At 35.8% G+C, this 19,784-nt stretch overlaps 1 protein-coding gene across 9 annotated transcripts in view; it reads right to left on the reverse strand.

The window, feature by feature from the left end:
* Window positions 1-19,784, reverse strand: part of alph (alphabet) — a 192,311-nt gene that overhangs the window by 123,689 nt on the left and 48,838 nt on the right. The window contains exons 5-7 of one of the 9 annotated variants that reach the window (XM_067761680.1): window positions 19,284-19,386; window positions 18,372-18,426; window positions 7,038-8,732 (exon numbers count right to left, since the gene is read on the reverse strand). The exons of the other annotated variants lie outside the window; for them this stretch is intronic. Of the exons in view, the coding sequence (XP_067617781.1) occupies window positions 8,718-8,732; window positions 18,372-18,426; window positions 19,284-19,386 (173 nt within the window). The 3' untranslated portion in view covers window positions 7,038-8,717. Of the gene's footprint in view, window positions 1-7,037; window positions 8,733-18,371; window positions 18,427-19,283; window positions 19,387-19,784 lie in introns of those variants that run through there. 9 annotated transcript variants of the gene reach the window in all.

Below are 19,784 nucleotides of genomic sequence, written 5' to 3' on the forward strand. Positions count from 1 at the left end.
TTTAGAGTGCGGCGAATTTATTGGTGCGTGGAAGATAACCTTCATCAGCCCTATTTTCAAGTGTGGTACCAAGAACAATGTCGCGAATTATAGGCCCATTGCAAAATTATCATCTGTTTCAAAATTATTCGAGTACATTGTGAAACAAAAAATGTACTTTGCTGTTAAACCTCTAATCACTGAAAATCAGCATGGTTTTATGGCCGGTAGGTCCACTGTAACAAACCTATCTATCTTCTCTGATTTTTGCATATCTTCTTTTAATGACCGTTGTCAAGTTGATACTGTGTACACCGACTTGTCAAAAGCATTTGATAAAGTTGGTCATTCTATCCTGATTTCTAAATTGACTCGCGTGGGCTTCCACTCGATGTTTATTATCATGGATTAAATCATACCTCCACCAGCGTAGTTGTGTTGTGGTTATAGACAATAACTCTTCAAACACATTCACAGCCACCACCGGGGTGCCTCAAGGTAGCATACTTGGCCCATTACTTTTTGTAATTTTTATAAACGATATTTCCACCTGCTTCCAGCACTCTAATTTTCTATTATACGCTGATGACCTAAAGATTTTTAATACCATCGCTAACTCAGACGACGTGATTAAAATGCAATCTGATTTAGATAACATTGCTGTTTGGTGTCGTGCCAATAACTTGCCACTAAATGTTAGCAAATGCTTTCTTGTAAGCTTTTTGAAATCACGTGGCCTCATTCCCACTTCCTACTCTCTCGATGGTACCCACCTCTCAACTCTTAACGAGATAAAGGACTTGGGTGTTGTCTTCGATTCGAAATTTTCTTTCACGACTCATATAAATTCTACTATTGCTAAGGCGTATTCACTTCTGGTTTTTATTAGGCGTTCCTGCACAGACTTCACGGATCCCTACACCCTCAAGTTACTAGTTCGTTCGAAGCTGGAATATGCCTGTTTTATTTGGAGGCCATTTCATGAATGCCATATTGTTAGGCTTGAACGTGCGCAGAAAGCGTTTGTTTGGTTCGCGCTGCGCTCGATGAACTTTTCTGAACCGATTCCAATTTATAAATCCAGGTGCTCACTTATCAAATTAGAGTCCCTGGAATGCAGAAGAACTGTCCTATCGCTCACGTCTGTTTATGACATCATTAATGGTGTAGTTGATGTACCTTGTCTCCTCAGGAGTCTCCGATTCCATATCCCTATAAGGCGTCTTCGTAATATACCTATTTTCTATACGGATTGTGTCCGAACCCTATATGCTTCAAACGCACCTTTGCTTAAAGCTATGACCGACTTTAATCGCATCTTTGATTCTTCAGCTATTGATTTTGCTCTTTCTAAGTTTACTTTTAAAACAATACTTACTGATATCTTTTCAAACAGATAAATGTGCTGGTCAATCTCTTCATAGCATGTAAGTTTTATTGTGTCTATACTCAACTTATGTACTATACTATTAAATAATTATGTAATTTTAATTTAACATTGTTATCTAGTCTGTAAGGGCTTTAAATGCCATAGACTGAAATAAAGAAATATAATAATAATAATAATGAGTAGTAAGATGAAACGCAGGTACGATGAGAACAATAATTCGGAAGGTTTCTTGGAGGGACATTTAGTACTGTTACACAACCCTCACTGGCGGAAAGGTGTTCAAATTTTGGTGCAGTTGGGAAGGCCCGAGCAGAGTTGTGAAGAGGATCAGTGATGTCATCTACCGCATACAAACCATTGGCAAACTATGAACCAAAATGAAAGTGGTTCATTTGGAAAGGCTGGCAGCGTTTAGATCGAGGGATTTGTCTGATCGGGACGATCAGACTTAGGTGGAGGGCAGTGTGACGAATATTAGCAACATTAAGGGATACTATCATCTCTAAGCCAATACTAAGCAGTGACTTGTATGCACATCAATAAATCAATCATTATGTCTATACATATGTCCATACACGCATCTGAGAGAAAACGAACAAATACATGCATATATCTGAGATACCCCCAAAAGTAGGCAATAATTTGTGCAAGTATTACTCACATATACACGCGCATATGAGAAGCTATAAACGTAGTTATAGCTGGTAACTAACTAGTAAATTCTAGAAATAGAAAAGCCTAGAAATATGCAACGCGGAAACCAAACAGTATAAAAACAGCAACAGTTGAAGCACGACTAGTCAGTTTGATTTAGGCACGCTATCTGTCGAGAAGTAGTAGTGTTATTGTGAAAATTTTAATAAAGGCCATTTTGTTGTTATTGAATAGTGGAGTTATTTATTCAACAGTTTAGTGATTCGAACGTTAGTAGAAGATTTGAAATAAGCGGAGTTGCAGTAAATTCGTTACAATATTATGAGGTGGTTATTTACCATAATGGTTGTTGGCTATGCTATAGAAAAAGAAGTGCAGGGGGATTCAGAGTTAAGTGAAGAAAAGGAAGTACAGGGGGTTATGTTATTGCACAGGTTCGGCAGGACGGTTGAACGGTCGGGTAACGGACGGATTGGTACGTGGTACGGAAGCAGCGGGGGGATAGAAACAGCGGCTTAACGGCCGTCGTAGCAGCGGCTTAATGGCGGACGGCTAACGGTCTTCGTAGCAGCGGCTTAATGGCGGTAGGATGGCGGATGGCCAACGGTCGTAGTAGCAGCGGCGGAATGGATGCAGCGGCTTAACGGCGGTAGGCCAACAGTCGTCCTAGCAGCGGCGGGACGGATGCAGCGGCTTAACGGCGGTAGGATGGCGGATGGCCAACGGTCGTTGTAGCAGCGGCGGCACCAGAGGGGCAACACCAGAGCCGTGGTGAGAGGGGAAGTAGGCTGGCGATGGGGTTTACCTGGACAGCGGCGGGTCGTTCCGGGCGGGGTCGATTGACGGTATCGGCGGGATCAGTTTCATCGGCAGTCTTCGGCAGAATCGATAGTAGGCTGGGTCGGTCACCTGGGGAAGAGACTGCGAGGACTCGGGTTAGTGCTGGTTTCACCGCTGGACACCTCCGCCTCCCTACTTGCACACTTGTAGAAGGTGCGTAAGGGGGGCGGGATTGTACCAGCCGAGACACCATGGGTCTACCCGTGTGCGGAGGAGAAGTGCACCGTAACGGCACAGCGGTAGCCCCTTGTGCGCACGCATCGAATCACGGCCGAAACCAGAGCTGAGGGGAAGGCGTCGAATGGTCATGAAGGCGTCGGGCCGCTCAACACCTAGGAGGGCGCGGGGGGCAAAGTAGCACAAAGGCATCCTCCCGTCGTCCTCATCTACTTCCTTCTCCAACTCCTTCAGTAGGTTTTCGCTTGATTTCCTCTTGCGTTTTGTTTGCACGTACGTGTTCAGTGCGCGGGGCAGATCGGCTACGGTTTGGCCCTCCACGTAAATCCTATGCTTCATGCACTCCTCTATCAGTCTCTCCCCTTTCATTAAGTAGATCCAATTGAGTGAGTCGGTACTCAGCATCGTACCTTCGGGAACCGGTGTTTGTTGTTTCTGGTGGTGTGTTCGTCGAACCCACCACGGCAGTGTTGGTGGTGTATTTGTTTTTCCACGGTCATCTATGGAGGAGGGTTCCTGCTCGGGCGCCATTTATGAGGTGGTTATTTACCATAGTGGTTGTTGGCTATGCTATAGAAAAAGAAGTACATGGGGTTCTGCTATAGAAAAAGAGGTACAGGGGGGTTTAAGCAAAGTGAAGAAAAGGAAGTACAGGGGGGTTATGTTATTGTAATTCTACGTTACAATACAAAATGCTTTTAAAAGTTTTAAAAAATTAGGTCTAGCGCTCAATTGCCGCATTGCCGAAAGCGAGGAGGTGCTTCATCATATAGACCTACTGGATATAAAACCTAAGTAACGATCTTGTACTTGACGAAACATTTCTAACAAAATCATTTTTAGTACACAAGCTGAAAGAGTCCTGAAGAGCATATTAGCTGACCAACTAAAAACAGAACAATCACCACAACAAGACCGTAATAACTCAAGCTCACAAACGGCTAAAGCAAGCTCACAACAATTCAAGGCAACGACCTCCCTGGAAATTGACTCAACGCAAATTACAAATATAAATACAACTGATGCACAGGTTCTACAACAAATAATCAACAACTACGCCGATCCGCTGTCAGGCCATTACAAAATTGCAAAATTGCAAGAACCCACACAAAAAAAGAACTATTCATATCGTCGTGTGAGCCATATATTGCCATTGACCAATGTCAGTTTTGATCGTAGCGAAACTCGCTGCTTGACTGGCAGCTATGACCGCATGTGTCGCATTATCAATACTCACGACGCTGGCGAGGAGCAGTTGCTAAAGGGTCATGATAATGTAGTATTCTCAGTGGCTTTCAATCAGCCGAAATAGTAAGTTTACATACCTTTTTGGTATGGAAATTAAACATAAATCAAGTTCTTTTTACCAGCATCATCTCTCAACTGCGCGGCCATACCGCTGAGCTAAGCAATTGGGTATGGAATTTTGAATGTAATCGCATTGCAACCTCATCGCTAGATAGCACAGCTCAATTGTGGGATATAAGGCGTCTGGATGAGCCATTGTTTAATATTACTGGGCATCGTGAGGAGGTGCTCGATGTTTGCTTCGATTCGACTGGCTGTCGTTTGGCCACCTGTGGCAGTGACTGCGCAGCTCGCGTCTGGAATTTACAAGGTGACTTAGAGTTGCTATCAGTTATGGAAGGCCATACAGACGAAGTATCAAAGGTAAATTGGTTTCATCTCAATTTCCTTTCTTAACAAACACTTTGCTTTCAGATTTTAGTCCTCCAGGCGCACGTCTTATGACCGCTTCAGCGGATCACACTGCGCTTTTGTGGTTAAGCGAAACTAGTCAATGTTCGCAAGTCTTGAGCGGTCATGACTCAGAGGTATTTTCATGCGCCTTTAGCTATGCGGGTGATATTATAGTCACAACTTCAAAGGATAACACTTGTCGATTGTGGAGATGATATGACTGGTATACAGTTGGATTTGGTGAAATTGATGATTAAACTAAAAAAGTAAGCAAATAGAAAATTTAACTCCAAATCATTGAACGCAGATGTTTTTTCTGGTAGAAGAACTTATATCTCTCATCATACCTGTCCTGATGTATAGCTAGGAATCATGGACGGTGTGAAAAGACGATGCACTGGTTCTTGTAGTGTTCAAGAGAAAAGTTCTCCAGAAGGTTTATGGTCCTGTTTGTGATGCTGGCGGCGAGTTTCGAAGAGGTATAACTAGAAGCGGTATAAGCTTTATATCAGATATGAGCAAGATATGCCAATATACAAAGATGCTTCGGTGCAGAAAGTATTCCTATCGGCAACCGCATTTGGAGGCAGAGGAAGAGAAGACCTCCGCTGAGTTGGAATAGATAGATGGAGATAGACTTTATCTCTCTTGGTGCTGGACTCAGTACTGCAACAACTAGACGTCAGTTAATGATGATGAAATTTCAACTAAGTTACAAGTATATCGACAGTCTTCATACTTCTAGATAGCCAACCCTTTTGCGAAGGTCGATCGCAGTAGATATTCCAATGCTCCGCGTCAATCGATTAGGTTTAGAATGGATAAAAAGTATTTTTTTAAAGGCTAACGATTTATATTGCCCGGTAACTGCCATGTCTAGTATACTAGTGTAGAGTATCCACTCAGCCATATGAATGTCCCGCTGCTCGCTTTGTAATTGGTGTCTAAGTGTTGCCTTTTTATACTCAGCGTGCTTTGCACACAGAGTATATTAACTTTGGTTGGATAACGGCTGGTTGTACAGGTATAAAGGAATCGAGATAGATATAGACTTCCATATATTAAAATTATCAGTATCGAAAAAAAATTTGATTGAGCCATGTCCGTCAGCAGGATAACTTGAGTAAATATTGAGATATCTTCACCAAATTTGGTACACTTGCTTATCTGGACCCAGAATAGATTGGTATTGAAAATGAGCGAAATCGGATGATAAAAAAAAAAACACAAAAAACCTGATAATTTAGTAAATAATACACCCAGAAAGTTGAAATTTGACATGTGGACTGATATTCAGACTCTTGATAAAAATTTGGAATTTTTTTTTTTAATGTGCGTAGCACTGCCCACTTGTGATAAAATCAATTTTACAAATATTAATAATCATAAATCAAAAATCGTTAAACCTATCATAACAAAATTCGGCAGAGAGGTTGCCTTTACTATAAGGAATGCTTTGAAGAAAAATTAACGAAATCGGTTACGGACCACGCCCACTTTTATATAAAAGATTTTTGAAAGGGTCGTGGACGAATAAAATAAGCTATATCTTTGCAAAAAAGAACTTTATATCAATGATATTTCATTTCCCAAGTGGATTTATAATAATAAATAGGAAAAACTTCAAATACATATAAAAAATGGGCGTGGCACCGCCCCTTTTACGACTAAGCAATTTTCTATGTTTCGGGAGCCATAACTCGAAGAAAAATCAACAGATCGTAATAAAATTGGGTACACAAATTTTCCCTATAGTAGAAAATATTTCTAGTAAAAATTTACGTGATTGGTTAAAGACTTAGATATAAAACAAGTTTAAAAAGGTCGTAGACTATAATAATAAGCTATAACTTAGCAAAAAATAGTTTTGAATCAATGATATTTCACTTATAAAGTTTTATTGTAAGAGGAAATGGGGAGACATTTTTTTTTAAACGGGCGGTTCAACGTGTTATGCAGAAAAGTAATTTATCTGAAATGAAATGTACAATTGAAGCTCACGCTGAGTATATAATGTTCGGTTACATCCGAACTTAGACACCTTTACTTGTTGTTGCTATTTCTCTCTCTTCGGAGCTCTTCCTAAAATCTCGTCGGTGGTTTTCGCGCCTTACATAATTTTTTTTTTTAATTACCGATCATAGAAACGAAAAGGAGCTATGAACGAAAATGAAGATAATCTCGTTATATGTTACAGGTCTTGCGGAAAAATAAAACATTTTTTTGTTTTTACATATAATCTTTGTATTTTTTAGTCATCATGCATTTAATAACATTCACTACAAACACGAGTGTATATCTTATTACCATTTCTTTTGCTTTTTTAATTACTTATTTTATTTTATCATTTGTTTTACTCACTTACATATTATATTTTTTACGTTTTTCTTTTTTTTTTTTTTTTTTTTCTTTCATTAAGCTCTTCAACTACTGTTATACATTTTTTTACTCAAATTACAAATACGTACGTACACAATATACATATGTAAGTTATATATATATAGCTCCTGACAGTATGGAAAAATTATAAAATCTTTATTAGTTTTTTGTTTGTTTTGTTTTTCTTCTTTGTATATTTATTAGTTTAACATAGTTTTGTTGCATTTTTTGTGGGATTTGTGTTGTTTTTGCATTATTGTTACTTGTAAACCAATCTTTTGTATTTCGCTAATATTGTAGCTATTAAATAAAAATGTATATAAAATCCAATGAAATGTAAAATAAAATCTAAAAAACAAAAATTGTGTAAATGTGCTGTTATTATTATATAAAATTTGTTTCTGTTTGTTTTTAAAATTATTTGACAGACAACCGCAACGCTTTCGAATTAATATAGTTGCTCTTTGTTTTTGTTGCTGAACAGGTTCAGCCGAGGATGCATGCTTAACTTTCCTCGCCTTCCTCTTTCTGCCTGTGGTGCTTGCGATTATGTGCTCCTTTTTTTTAACAATGTAGACAAAAAAGTATAGAAAATTATGGTTTTAGTAGTAAGAAAAATGTGCCCAACGATGGTTTATGATTTGCAATAAAGAAAATAACGAATTCGCAACAACCCCTTTAAATTTTCTTGTTTTTCTTTTCAGCTTCTGTTTCGGTACACAAATTAACACTACCAAAACATATATATGAACAACATAAACAGGTTTTTAATAGGATTACACATATTTCGCGTAGATTCTCACGCATTTGTTGGTGTTTATTAGGCAGGTGCTTAAAGACGGAAGTTTTAAATGTGTTTAGTAGATTATTTAGTTAATATAGAGTTAAGGAAATCTGTTTCTTTAGACATGTCAATTGTATAGTATTATAGATTTCATTAAATATATCTGTTTTTATGTACTGCATGTTATGTATTGTATTTAATATTAAAGCATTGTGTTATTGTTTCCATTGGTAATCTAGGTTTAGAGTAGGCTTCTGTTGTCATCTGTGTAGAACGCCATGTTTTCATATCAACACCAACAGTGGGAAAATCAAATTCGTTTCTGCCATATCATCACGCCATTTGTAATCATAAAACAAAAATCCAGAAACATATGTACATATATAAAGCATTAAAGTTTCAACAAATGGATAGTCGTAGCTTTTGGTATCCAAAGTGCCTCCCACATGCGGCGCTTATGTGTTTTTAACGCTCAGTAAACTCAGTTTTTAGTAAACGCTTCCATTTTCAAATTCCATCTGAAATCTGCATTTATACATTATTAACCTAATCCTTGTCTGTTTTATTGTTTTGTTTATAGATTAAATTTAAGGGGTTGTGTCTGAGTTATTTGCAGTTTTTTTGCATGTTTGTTTTATGATTTGTTGTGTTTATGCGTCTGCTTATAACTTGTGTGTTGTGTTTTTTTGTTAAATTTTTTTTTATCTATTTGGTTATTTCAGTAAAATTTGCACTTTATCAAAGTAATAACCGATTTAATTTTTTATTTTAAATGTTTATTTTTATTTGTTTTCTAATTTTTGCTTAGGTGGTTCAATGAGATGGGCTCTGCAAGTATATATTGGAGGAAGAGAAACAAAAATTTAGTACATGTTTTTATATATTCAACAAAACATTTAATTTGTATTGAAATACATATGTATGTGACGTGGAATCATGAAAGGGACCTATTGTGCGAAAATACAGTTGTTCACTTTTTGATTAATTCTTATAGGAAATTTAACGCTCTTTCCAATGGAACAAACCGCAGTTTTCTATCTATCTTAGTTTTCTTCACAAATCGCATTTAAAGCCAAATCGGACCACAAATACGATTTTTTTAAATAATTCGATCCATGCGCCACCTATCGGAGTTTTTTTCTTATTATTTCATTGTCATCGGGTTCTGAACTATATTCCAAATTTCAAGCTTGTAGCTTATCGGGAAGTTACTTAAATTTTAATTACAAAGTTCGTTCACAACGGTCGGCCGCTGCACAGAGTCTAGCTAAACAAAAACTTTAAACGCGTTTTTCTCGAAAACTTGTTTTCGCACAATAGGGTCGTTTCGTGATTCCAGGTCACATATTAGTAAGCATGATGATGAGAGAATAAAAAAGATTCATGCAGTATGTATAAATGATATAAAACATATACAAATACATATTAAGTTAACAATATTCAATTAACCTGGTAACAATGACGATAACACACCAAAGACCCAACACATCAAACCAAATACAGGAAAAGCTTATGAAATAGTGATAAAAACAAGGGATATTATAAAATAAGGTCAGGCAGCTATGAAGCATTAATTTTAACACCTCAGTGTAATATCAACATGTTATACGAATGAAAGATGATGCTCCGGCTAAGAAAGTATTTGTATCGGAACCAGGGCCGGATTAACCGTCAACGGAGCCCTAGGCAACCATCAATTTGGGGGCCCTTTTTCAAGTCCGTTCCCTTCTTTTATTGATTAAAAAATACAAACTTATATCTTTTATTTAAATGTTATTGTCACAATGTAATAATATCAATAAAATTACTATCTACATTTTAAACATGTCGTTTTCTACATTTGTTTTCGGCAAATTCATCAATTATATCATCAATATCGATTTTGTTCAATAAATCTGAATCAATGTAAAGTATACCTAACATCTCGAGTCGCTCTTGTCGCGTTGTAGCTCTTTCGGCAGCTTTGATTCTTTTTAATTGCGAGAAGGATCGTTCGGCAGAAATATTTGTGATCATTAATGTTAAAAAAATCCGAAGAGCTATTTCCATGTTAGGAAATACATCGTCTAATTGATCTTCCATTAGAATCTAATACAAATGACTATAAGCTTTTTATGCATCAGTGTATCTGGAGTTGACGTAACTTTGAAATTGTTTTATTTCAATGAAAAATGCTTCCAAATCTCTAGAATAAAAACGAACTAAGTTATTTATAGCTTCGTGGAGGTCTCCATCGCTTAGAGAAAAGTTAATGAGAAATGCAAATCTCTCTGAAATTTCCATATACATTTTCGCACGTGGAATGAAACTAAACTCTCTTCTAACGATCCGTACAAAAAACCACACATTTGCAAATCTGCTTTTTCACTTTGCAATGACTTACTCAGTGAACGCATAGCAGTCAAAATAGAGTTCCATAAAACCAACACGTATGTTCGCATTTTATTCGCGATACACGTCGCCTCAAACGAGCATCAGTAGTTTGTGATTCATCATCAGCAATGATTTCTAGAGCCTCTAATATGATATCAAATGGATCGTAAACTGCATTCGTCGCATTCGAAGGTGCTTCCCAGCGTGTAGTTGACAATGTCTTCAAAGTTTTCTCATTGTTTATTTTATTTTTTAATACGCCCCAACGATAGGTGGAAGCGGAAAAAATTATATAATGTCTGCATAATGGCGAAAAAATCGGCTGCATAAAAACAGCACTTCACAGCATGCGCTTCAACCAAATTAAGGGAAAGCGCAAAACAGGGAACATAGATCGCATTCTCATTCAAACTCAACATTCTTGCTTGCACAATTTTACACTTTTCGGACATGTTTAATGCGTCGTCATATTATTCTCCTCTACAATTTTGAATATCTAAACGACAGTCTCCAGTAAGATTCGCTAGATTTTCACCAGTATGACCTTCCAACTGAAGAAAATTTATAAACCTTTTTTATTATTCAATATACCTATATATATATAGGTTATATATCCTTTCACTTGGATACACTTCTTTGCACGCTCATACAATTTGTCAAATGAGTCGGAAATGTCCTTTTTAGGAACCTTGTCTAGTTTGTCGGTCGCCGCCTTTTGAATGCGGTCAATTGAGTTTTATTTATTTGAGTAAAATTTATTTTCAGTTCAGATTATATTTTTATTTCACTCTCTAGAATTTTATATTTGTAAGAAAGATTTTAGAAGTCTTTTTCATTTTTCGGGGGCCCCTAAAATTAGGGGGCCCCAGGCAACTGCCTATTCTGCCTACTTGTTAATCCGGCCCTGATCGGAACCCACCTACGGAAGCAGAGGAAGTGGGCGGCGCCACTCCGCTGGAAGGATCAAGTTGAAAGCTATTGATTGGCGCCAGTTAACCTAGCGAAGAAGCGACATAACTGCTAAAACGATTAAGCGCTAATTAAGTAAGTTAGTTGAGGCCCTTTACTAACATAATGTACATACATTGTTATCTTCGAACAAATTTTTGGTGACACAAGCGTAATGTGCTGGAGCCAAGTTCGCCAAAAATATCGTTGGACCATTGTGAGGATGTAGGAATGGCAGATGACATTTCTTGAAGACACTCGTTCACGTAAATTTCTGTGCGGTTCCCATCGTATAGAACGGCGTGGACTTACAACTTACTTTCCAAATCAGCACCCTTTCGTCAAACTTTTCTGTCTGGATGTTTGTTTTTTTCGAATTAGGAATGCCCCGCATACTGCTTTTTGACGTTTTTTTCTCTGCAACATCTCGGTTTTTCCTAATTAGGGATAGAACATTATTATCCAGCTGGGGGTCTGCTGAACGCTTTGGGCTGTCACTTCTTGGCTTTTTCTCACTAAGTCACCTTTGCAAGCGCAAAACCATTATTTGGTCAGTGTCATAGGATGATCCTTGACTTTGTCAACTTTTTGTAACAAGCATTGGAATTATTCGTCCAAATGTACAACATTTTTTTAAGAAGCTCTTCGTTTGTATTAATTTTTCTCCTTGTTGATGGCTTGTTTCAAAAGCATATGTTTTTAAAAATGCCTTGAAACACCAATTCAAAAAATTATTTATGCAAAACGTACTTTCGTCATTACTAAAAAAACTTGTAGGGAGCTCTATATACATAGTTCTTGTGTTGATCTCCGAAGTCAGTCTCAAATTAAACTCCAACCTTAGAGAAATTTATATTAATTTATAGCTCAGAAATCTATACCATTTCTCTATTTGATATCCCACATTGGATATCAAGTTGAGGTGAAGTTGAAAATAAAAATGTGGTCTAAGGTGGCAAAATCAAAGCAGAAATAAACAAGTGGCTGGCATCATTTATACATGTTTGATTTTATTTTCATTAAATTACTTTAGTATTGAAATCTTATGTTTGAGTCCAAATAGTGAATGACACTTGATTACAAGTTGAGAACTATCTTTTTCTCAGCTTGAGAAGCAGCATTTTTTGCCATATAAAACATGTCCTTTTTATTGATTTTCGAGATAAGCAACTTTTGAGAAGCAGTACTTGATATTTGGAAGTATGCTACTTATCAACTTAAGCTCTAATGTGACTCAAGCCCAAATGTTTATTGGAAATGTATTGAATTCATGCTGAGCAAAGGTGTTAAAAAACGCTCTGCAAATTCTGATATGAAAGGTATTTCAAAAATAAACTTCTTGCTTACCAAGTACGCATATCGATCTATAAATGGGTAAGCTGTGAAAACTTAGTGTATTGGTCTGAGAAAGCCCAGTTGGAAAATGTAAAGTCTCAAGGTGCTTCTGAACAAGACTGTGTCAGAAAATAACATGTTAAAAATGAAGTCTCACAAGACGTTCATACAAAAATTTATCCGCATTAAACAACAATTTACGAACACATTTACTCACACATTTTTTATGTACATAAAAAAAAATGGCCAAACCAAATTAAAATACCATTCAAGTGCACAATCAAACCTGCTTCCATACAAAATTCCTTACACAGTAACGCTCTCCTCTCGAACATTCGCGGTCCAAAAAATGAAATGATAACTGCAACTTTTTTTGATTGATATTAAAATGTTAAGCAGTTCTTATGAAGCATTTTGAATAATTTAAACCGCTTTATGAAAATCACCCAACTAAAAGCAAAAAAATAGGATGAACTTTTAAATAATGAAGTAAGCTTACGAACCATGGACGCATTATTTTGAAACCAATGCCGTAAAAATAAATACCAAGTACCCTAAAATAGTTCTACTCGTGACGATAGATTCAGTAACTGTGATTTTTGAAGTGTACATTTTTCTTTTATACAATTTATATTGTGACGAATATTACCATCTCTAAGCTGTTACTAAGTAAATGCACAACAACAAAAAACCATTAAAGCAAGCTACATAAACACATTAATCACCATGTACCCACATATGTACATACAAGGCAAGGAAAAGATAACTCACACACAGATGTAGTCATCAGTTGAAGTAGTACTCACATATACACACGCATATAGCTATGCGAGAGGTAATAAACTATAAATACACACATATATAGCTGGTAACCAAGTAGAGAATTCTAGAAGAAGAAACGTCTAGACATTCGGGCAGAGAGTATAAAAGCAGCACAAGCTGAGTAGTCAGGAATCAGTTTGATTTAAGCACGCTATTGGTTGTGAAGCTAAGTGTTATTGTGAAGTACTTCCAAAGTAGTCTAACAAACACCATTTTTTAAATAATGAAGAAAGCTTACGAACCATGGACGCATTATTTTGAAACCAATGCCGTAAAAATAAATACCAAGTACCCTAAAATAGTTCTACTCGTGACGATAGATTCAGTAACTGTGATTTTTGAAGTGTAAATTTTTCTTTTATACAATTTATATTGTGACGAATATTACCATCTCTAAGCTGTTACTAAGTAAATGCACAACAACAAAAACCCATTAAAGCAAGCTACATAAACACATTAATCACCATGTACACACATATGTACATACAAGGCAAGGAAAAGATAACTCACACACAGATGTAGTCATCAGTTGCAGTAGTACTCACATATACACACGCATATAGCTATGCGAGAGGTAATAAACTATAAATACACACATATATAGCTGGTAACCAAGTAGAGAATTCTAGAAGAAGAAACGTCTAGACATTCGGGCAGAGAGTATAAAAGCAGCACAAGCTGAGTAGTCAGGAATCAGTTTGATTTAAGCACGCTATTGGTTGTGAAGTGTTATTGTGAAGTACTTCCAAAGTAGTCTAACAAACACCATTTTTGCATTATTGAATATTGGAGTTATTTATTCAACAGTTTAGCGATTCGAACGTAAGCAGAAGATTTGGAATAAGCGGAATTTCACTAAACTCGTAACAATATGAAAGAAACGTGTACATTTCAAATTTACTGAATACAACCACTGGAGTTTTCGCATAGAAAAGGCAGACGCCGTTTCCTTCGTTTGCTTATATACAAATATGCACTAAAGCCCATCATTGCAGAAGATGAAGAGTTAGTTTTGTGTTAATGTTTTTTTTTTCTTTCAAACGGGTTACAAAATATGCAGACATATAAAAATTGGTAGAAAGAAATTTTGATTAGTTTAAAATATGTTAAATTTAGTAGCGTAATCCCCTTATTCATAAAAAATACAAAGGTTTATAAAGTTTTTAAAAATGACATTTCTATTCGAATTTTTAAACCATTTTTAACTTTTCATGACTAAAGGAGTGAGAATATTACACTGTGCAACAGCCGGCTGGGTATTGGACCAAACCCACTTTTTCGTAGAGATTGAGGTTTAAGTAGACAAAGTACTATCTCCGTTTTTCGAAGTTAGCCTCCAAAAAATAGATATCGGTTTTCGAAGCTCGAAATTCTACATTTCGAAATTTTATTTTTTTAGAATTTCGAACTTCGAAAGCCGATATCTATTTTTTGGAGGCTAACTTAGGAAAACGGAGATAGTACTTTTTATACTTAAGCCTCAATCTCCTCAAAAAAGTTGTTTTGGTCCAATACCCAAAAAAAATTTGATTTTGTCGCATAGCGTTATTATTAAGTAAACAGAATATTCAACTATAAAGAAGCCACGCTTTTAAATGTATTGCGATAACTTCTTGCATGCAATGTGACTCGGACAGATATCTAGAGCAGAAAAAAGCAGCGACATTTTGTTCTCTTAGTTTCGGGTTAAACCTACAATAATTCGCATGCATCTACCCATGTTAAAATATATTGCGCGTTGACTAATCATAACATACTCAGTATAGACATGTTCTAAGCATTTATAACATTTGGTTTTAGCTTCAATGTTTTTTAAAAGAAATTTTGGTGATAGTAGATTTTGAATATTTTTTAGAAAGTTCAAAAAAAGTTTCTTTTACTTTTGTGAGCATTTTGTTTTACGAAAACCAATTTAACAGTGGTTAACATTTATTTTTTGAAGACAAGACATCATCGATTTCAGCCATTTAAAAGGAAATGCCGTCGGCTTAGATTGACAAACTTGCTAAGTACTAATGTTTCGGAAAATGATAAAATGATTTTGTGCTGCAGTTTGATAGAGCAGGAGCTTATGCATCAACATGGCATAACAGCAACATCAAACATCGGCCGCACACAAAGTAAACCAACTTTATGGTGAGTTCAAGTTATCTTTTTAAAGCAGAGTTAGTTAAAACAAGTAAAGGTGTAAGTTCGGGTGTAACCGAACATTATATACTCAGCTTGAGCTTCATATGCACATTTCATTTCAGATAAATTACTTTTCTACATAACACGTGGCACCGCCCATTTAAAAAAAATGTCCCCCCATGTCCCCCATTACAATACAACTTGATAAGTGAAATATCGTTGATTCAAAACTATTTTTTGCTAAGTTATAGCTTATTATTCTAGTCTACGACCCTTTTAAAAATCTTTTATATTAAAGTGGGCGTGGTTTTAACCGATCTCGTCCATTTTTTCTAGAAATATTTCCTGCTATGGGGAAAATTTGTGTACGCGATTTTATTACGATCCGTTAATTTTTCTTCGAGTTATGGCTCCCGAAACATAGAAAATTGCTTAGTCCTAAGAGGGGCGGTACCACACCCATTTTCAAAAATTTTAGTGTTTTCTAATTTAATGTTATAACTCAATTTAGAAAGTAAAATTCTATTGATACAAAGCTCTTTGTCGCTAAGATATAGCTTATTATTTTCGTCTACGACCCTTTTAAAAATCTTTTATATTAAAGTGGGCGTGGTTTTTAACCGATCTCGTCCATTTTTTCTAGAAATATTTTCTGCTATGGGGAAAATTTGTGTACCCGATTTTATTACGATCCGTTAATTTTTCTTCGAGTTATGGCTCCCGAAACATAGAAAATTGCTTAGTCATAAAAGGGGCGGTGCCACGCCCACTTTTTACAATTTGAAGTTTTTCCTATTTATTGTTATAAATCCACTTGGGAAATGAAATACCATTGATATAAAGCTCTTTTTTGCAAAGATATAGCTTATTTTGTTGGTCCACGACCCTTTTAAAAATCTTTTATATAAAAGTGGGCGTGGTCCTTAACCGATTTCGTTAATTTTTCTTCAAAGCATTCCTTATAGTAAAGGCAACCTCTCTGCCGAATTTTGTTACGATAGGTTTAACGATTTTTGATTTATGATCTATAATATTTGTAAAATTGATTTTATCACAAGTGGACGGTGCCACGCCCATTTTAAAAAATGTTTTCAAATTTTTATCAAGAGTCTCAATATCAGTGTACACGTCAAATTTCAACATTCTAGGTGTATTATTTACTAAATAATCCGGTTTTTTGTGTTTTCCAAAATTTTATATATGTATATAAAAAGTAGGCGTGGTTATCATCCGATTTCGCTCATTTTCAATACCAATCTATTCTGGGTCTAGATAAGCTCGTGTACCAAACTTGGTGAAGATATCTCAACATTTACTCAAGTTATCGTGTTAACGGACGGACGGACGGACGGACATGGCTCAATCAAATTTTTTTTCGATACTGATGAATTTGATATATGGAAGAGTCTATATCTATATCGATTCCTTTATACCTGTACAAGCAACCGTTATCCAATCAAAGTTAATATACTCTGTGTACAAAGCAAGAATATATGAGTTTAAGCGCTCATGTGAGGTTAAATCTGAGTTAAAAATACAACAAGGCGATTTGCAAGTGGAACTAAACCGACTATATTGTCAATGCGTTGTATGAAGAAAAGCCGCAAGATTTTTATTAGATAACTTTTAAAATTAAAAAGAAATAGTATATTTATAGTTAGAACAGAGACGTAAATTTATAGAGAATAACCAACGACGGACAGCAAGAGAAATTGTCCAAAGTGGCGGTAGGTAATTCACCACATTACCTACTTGAAGATTAACAAAAAAACGCGATGTTTTCGTTGAAATTTCACAAAAAAAAGTTATTGAAAACGTTAAAAAATAGTTAAATTGTGTTTATTATATCAAAATAATATTTTTGTAGCGTTAGAATTGACGAATTTCATGTCACATTTTCCCAATGGTGAATTACCTGTTCGCGATTGGATGGTTTACTGTTTCCCACTAATCGTTCTGTTGGCAGTTCTCTATTTTTATACGTTCTCTGTTTAGGACATGGCTATTCTGAGTTTGTTGTATGTTTCAAACGAACTCTATGCTACCCTCCATAGCAAAAAGGGAGTGAAGTATAAAAAGTAAAATCGCAGAAAATTGAATTTTTGTTTGGAAAATTTAAGATTTTTTAAGTAAACATCAAATTTAAAACTTTGTTTAGTCTTTGAGTGGGCATTTTGAATGTGTATTTGTTCATTAATGAGTAAATTTTAAATTTATCCGATACTCAAATTTGTTGGTTCTGTGAGCTGGAGAATGAAACACCGGTTCACATTATCTGCGAATGCGTCGCTCTGTCAAGGCAGAGACTTCCACCACGTAGATGGGGGTGTGACTCTTAGTCCCCATGTGATATGGAGTAATAAGCCTAAAGAGGTACTGAGATACATTAAAAGCTTCCACGTACAAAATTAGGCTGTAATGGCATGCACAATAGATCTACACACAGGTCGCAGTGCTTCCAGGCCTAATAATAACAATCGCAGAAGCTTATTGGCATTAAAATTCCTAAAAGGTAATAAATGAGTTTCACTGCCTTTTTGCTATGGCCGGCAGTATAATACCTTCTTCACCAAGAGCTAAATGTACTGAGAGTTGTGATGATGAGTTGTTTCTACTAAGAAAAGCTTTTGTTATACAAGAACGGTCATAAAGAAATTTATAAAAAAGGAATAGTATAATATATAATATAATAAAAAGAAAGCCATAATAAATAAACATAACATAATATATTATATATAAAGCATATTTTGCAGCACAGATTAAGATAGATAAATATTATAAGGATGATAAAGAGTTCTTCAATGAAATGAATATTGAAAAGCAATAAATAAAGCTGCATTAAAAATTAAAAATTCGTACTTCGCATTCCTGATCTGGATATATTTCCTTGAACGTTCGCTCGATGACTGCATACCTGATAAGCAAAAAATAATAATAAAAGACAAAAATATTTTTTTTATTTAAATGTAGTTATGTATTCTGCCATTCTAATAAAGAATGTGGGTATCTGAATTTTGTTTTCGAACATAAGTCATTTACAAAAACGACAAATTCGTGTACAAGGAATTCTAATTTGAACTTTTTCTTGCATAAATAGAAAAACTACATCGAAATTAGTCTAAAATATTGTAACGAATTTTAGTGGTATTCATTCCTCTTATTTGCAACCTTCTACTAACGTTCGTATCGCTAAACTGTTGAATAAATAACTCCAATATTCAATAATGCAAAATGGACTTTATAAAAAGTACTTCACAATAACACTGATACTTCACAACCAATAGCTTGATTAAATCAAACTGATTGCCCATGCCTCAGCTGGTGTTGCTTTTATACTCTTCGGTTTCCTCGTCGGCATACTTCTAGGCCTTTCTAGAATTTACTACTTTTTTACTACCTATAAACTTACCAGCTATAACTACAGATGCACGATTATAGCTTTTCGCATAGCCACATGCGCGTGTATATGTGAGTGATACTTCCACCGATGATTGCCTACTTTTGGGAGTATCTCAGATATATGCATGTGTTTGTGCGTTTCTCTCCGCTGCTTGTAGGGATATATGTGTAGACATAATGTTTGTTTATGTGCATACAAGTCACTGCTCAGTCACGGCTTAGAGATGATAGTATCCCTAAGTGTTGCTAATATTCGTCACAATATTTATTTTCAATAAAAAAAAATCAAGTTAAGTTCAATAATATGTTAGTTTCAGTAAAAAATGTAGATACTCATATTCTTTTTTAGGACGGCAGTATAGTAGTACTCACTTTGACTGTAACCCACCGCCTGGCGGAAGACCTTCAATTTCTAAATTCTGCAATGCTTGCAATAAATCATAATATTGCGTTATTTGATTGCATTCAATCTCATCTGTAAAGCAAAGGAAATGAACGTAAATTAAGTGGAAAGTCGATTTGAATAATCATAGATTTAATTATAAAACAAAACCGAAAAAATTGCATTAAGATTTATGCAAGCTAAGTGTCGTTAGTGGTATATTACTTGAAAATATAAAAATATCACGGCGGCCACCGTGGTGTGATGGTAGCGTGCTCCGCCATCACACCGTATGCCCTGGGTTCGCACCCCGGGCAAAGCAACATCAAAATTTTAGAAATAAGGTTTTTTAATTAGAAGAACATTTTTCTAAGCGGGGTCGCCCCTCGGCAGTGTTTGGCAAGCGCTCCGGGTGTATTTCTGCCATGAAAAGCTCTCAGTGAAAACTCATCTGCCTTGCAGATGCCGTTCGGAGTCGGCATAAAACATGT

The sequence above is a fragment of the Eurosta solidaginis genome, chromosome 1 (genome assembly GCF_040869045.1).
Source record: "Eurosta solidaginis isolate ZX-2024a chromosome 1, ASM4086904v1, whole genome shotgun sequence".
Classification (NCBI taxonomy): domain Eukaryota; kingdom Metazoa; phylum Arthropoda; class Insecta; order Diptera; family Tephritidae; genus Eurosta; species Eurosta solidaginis.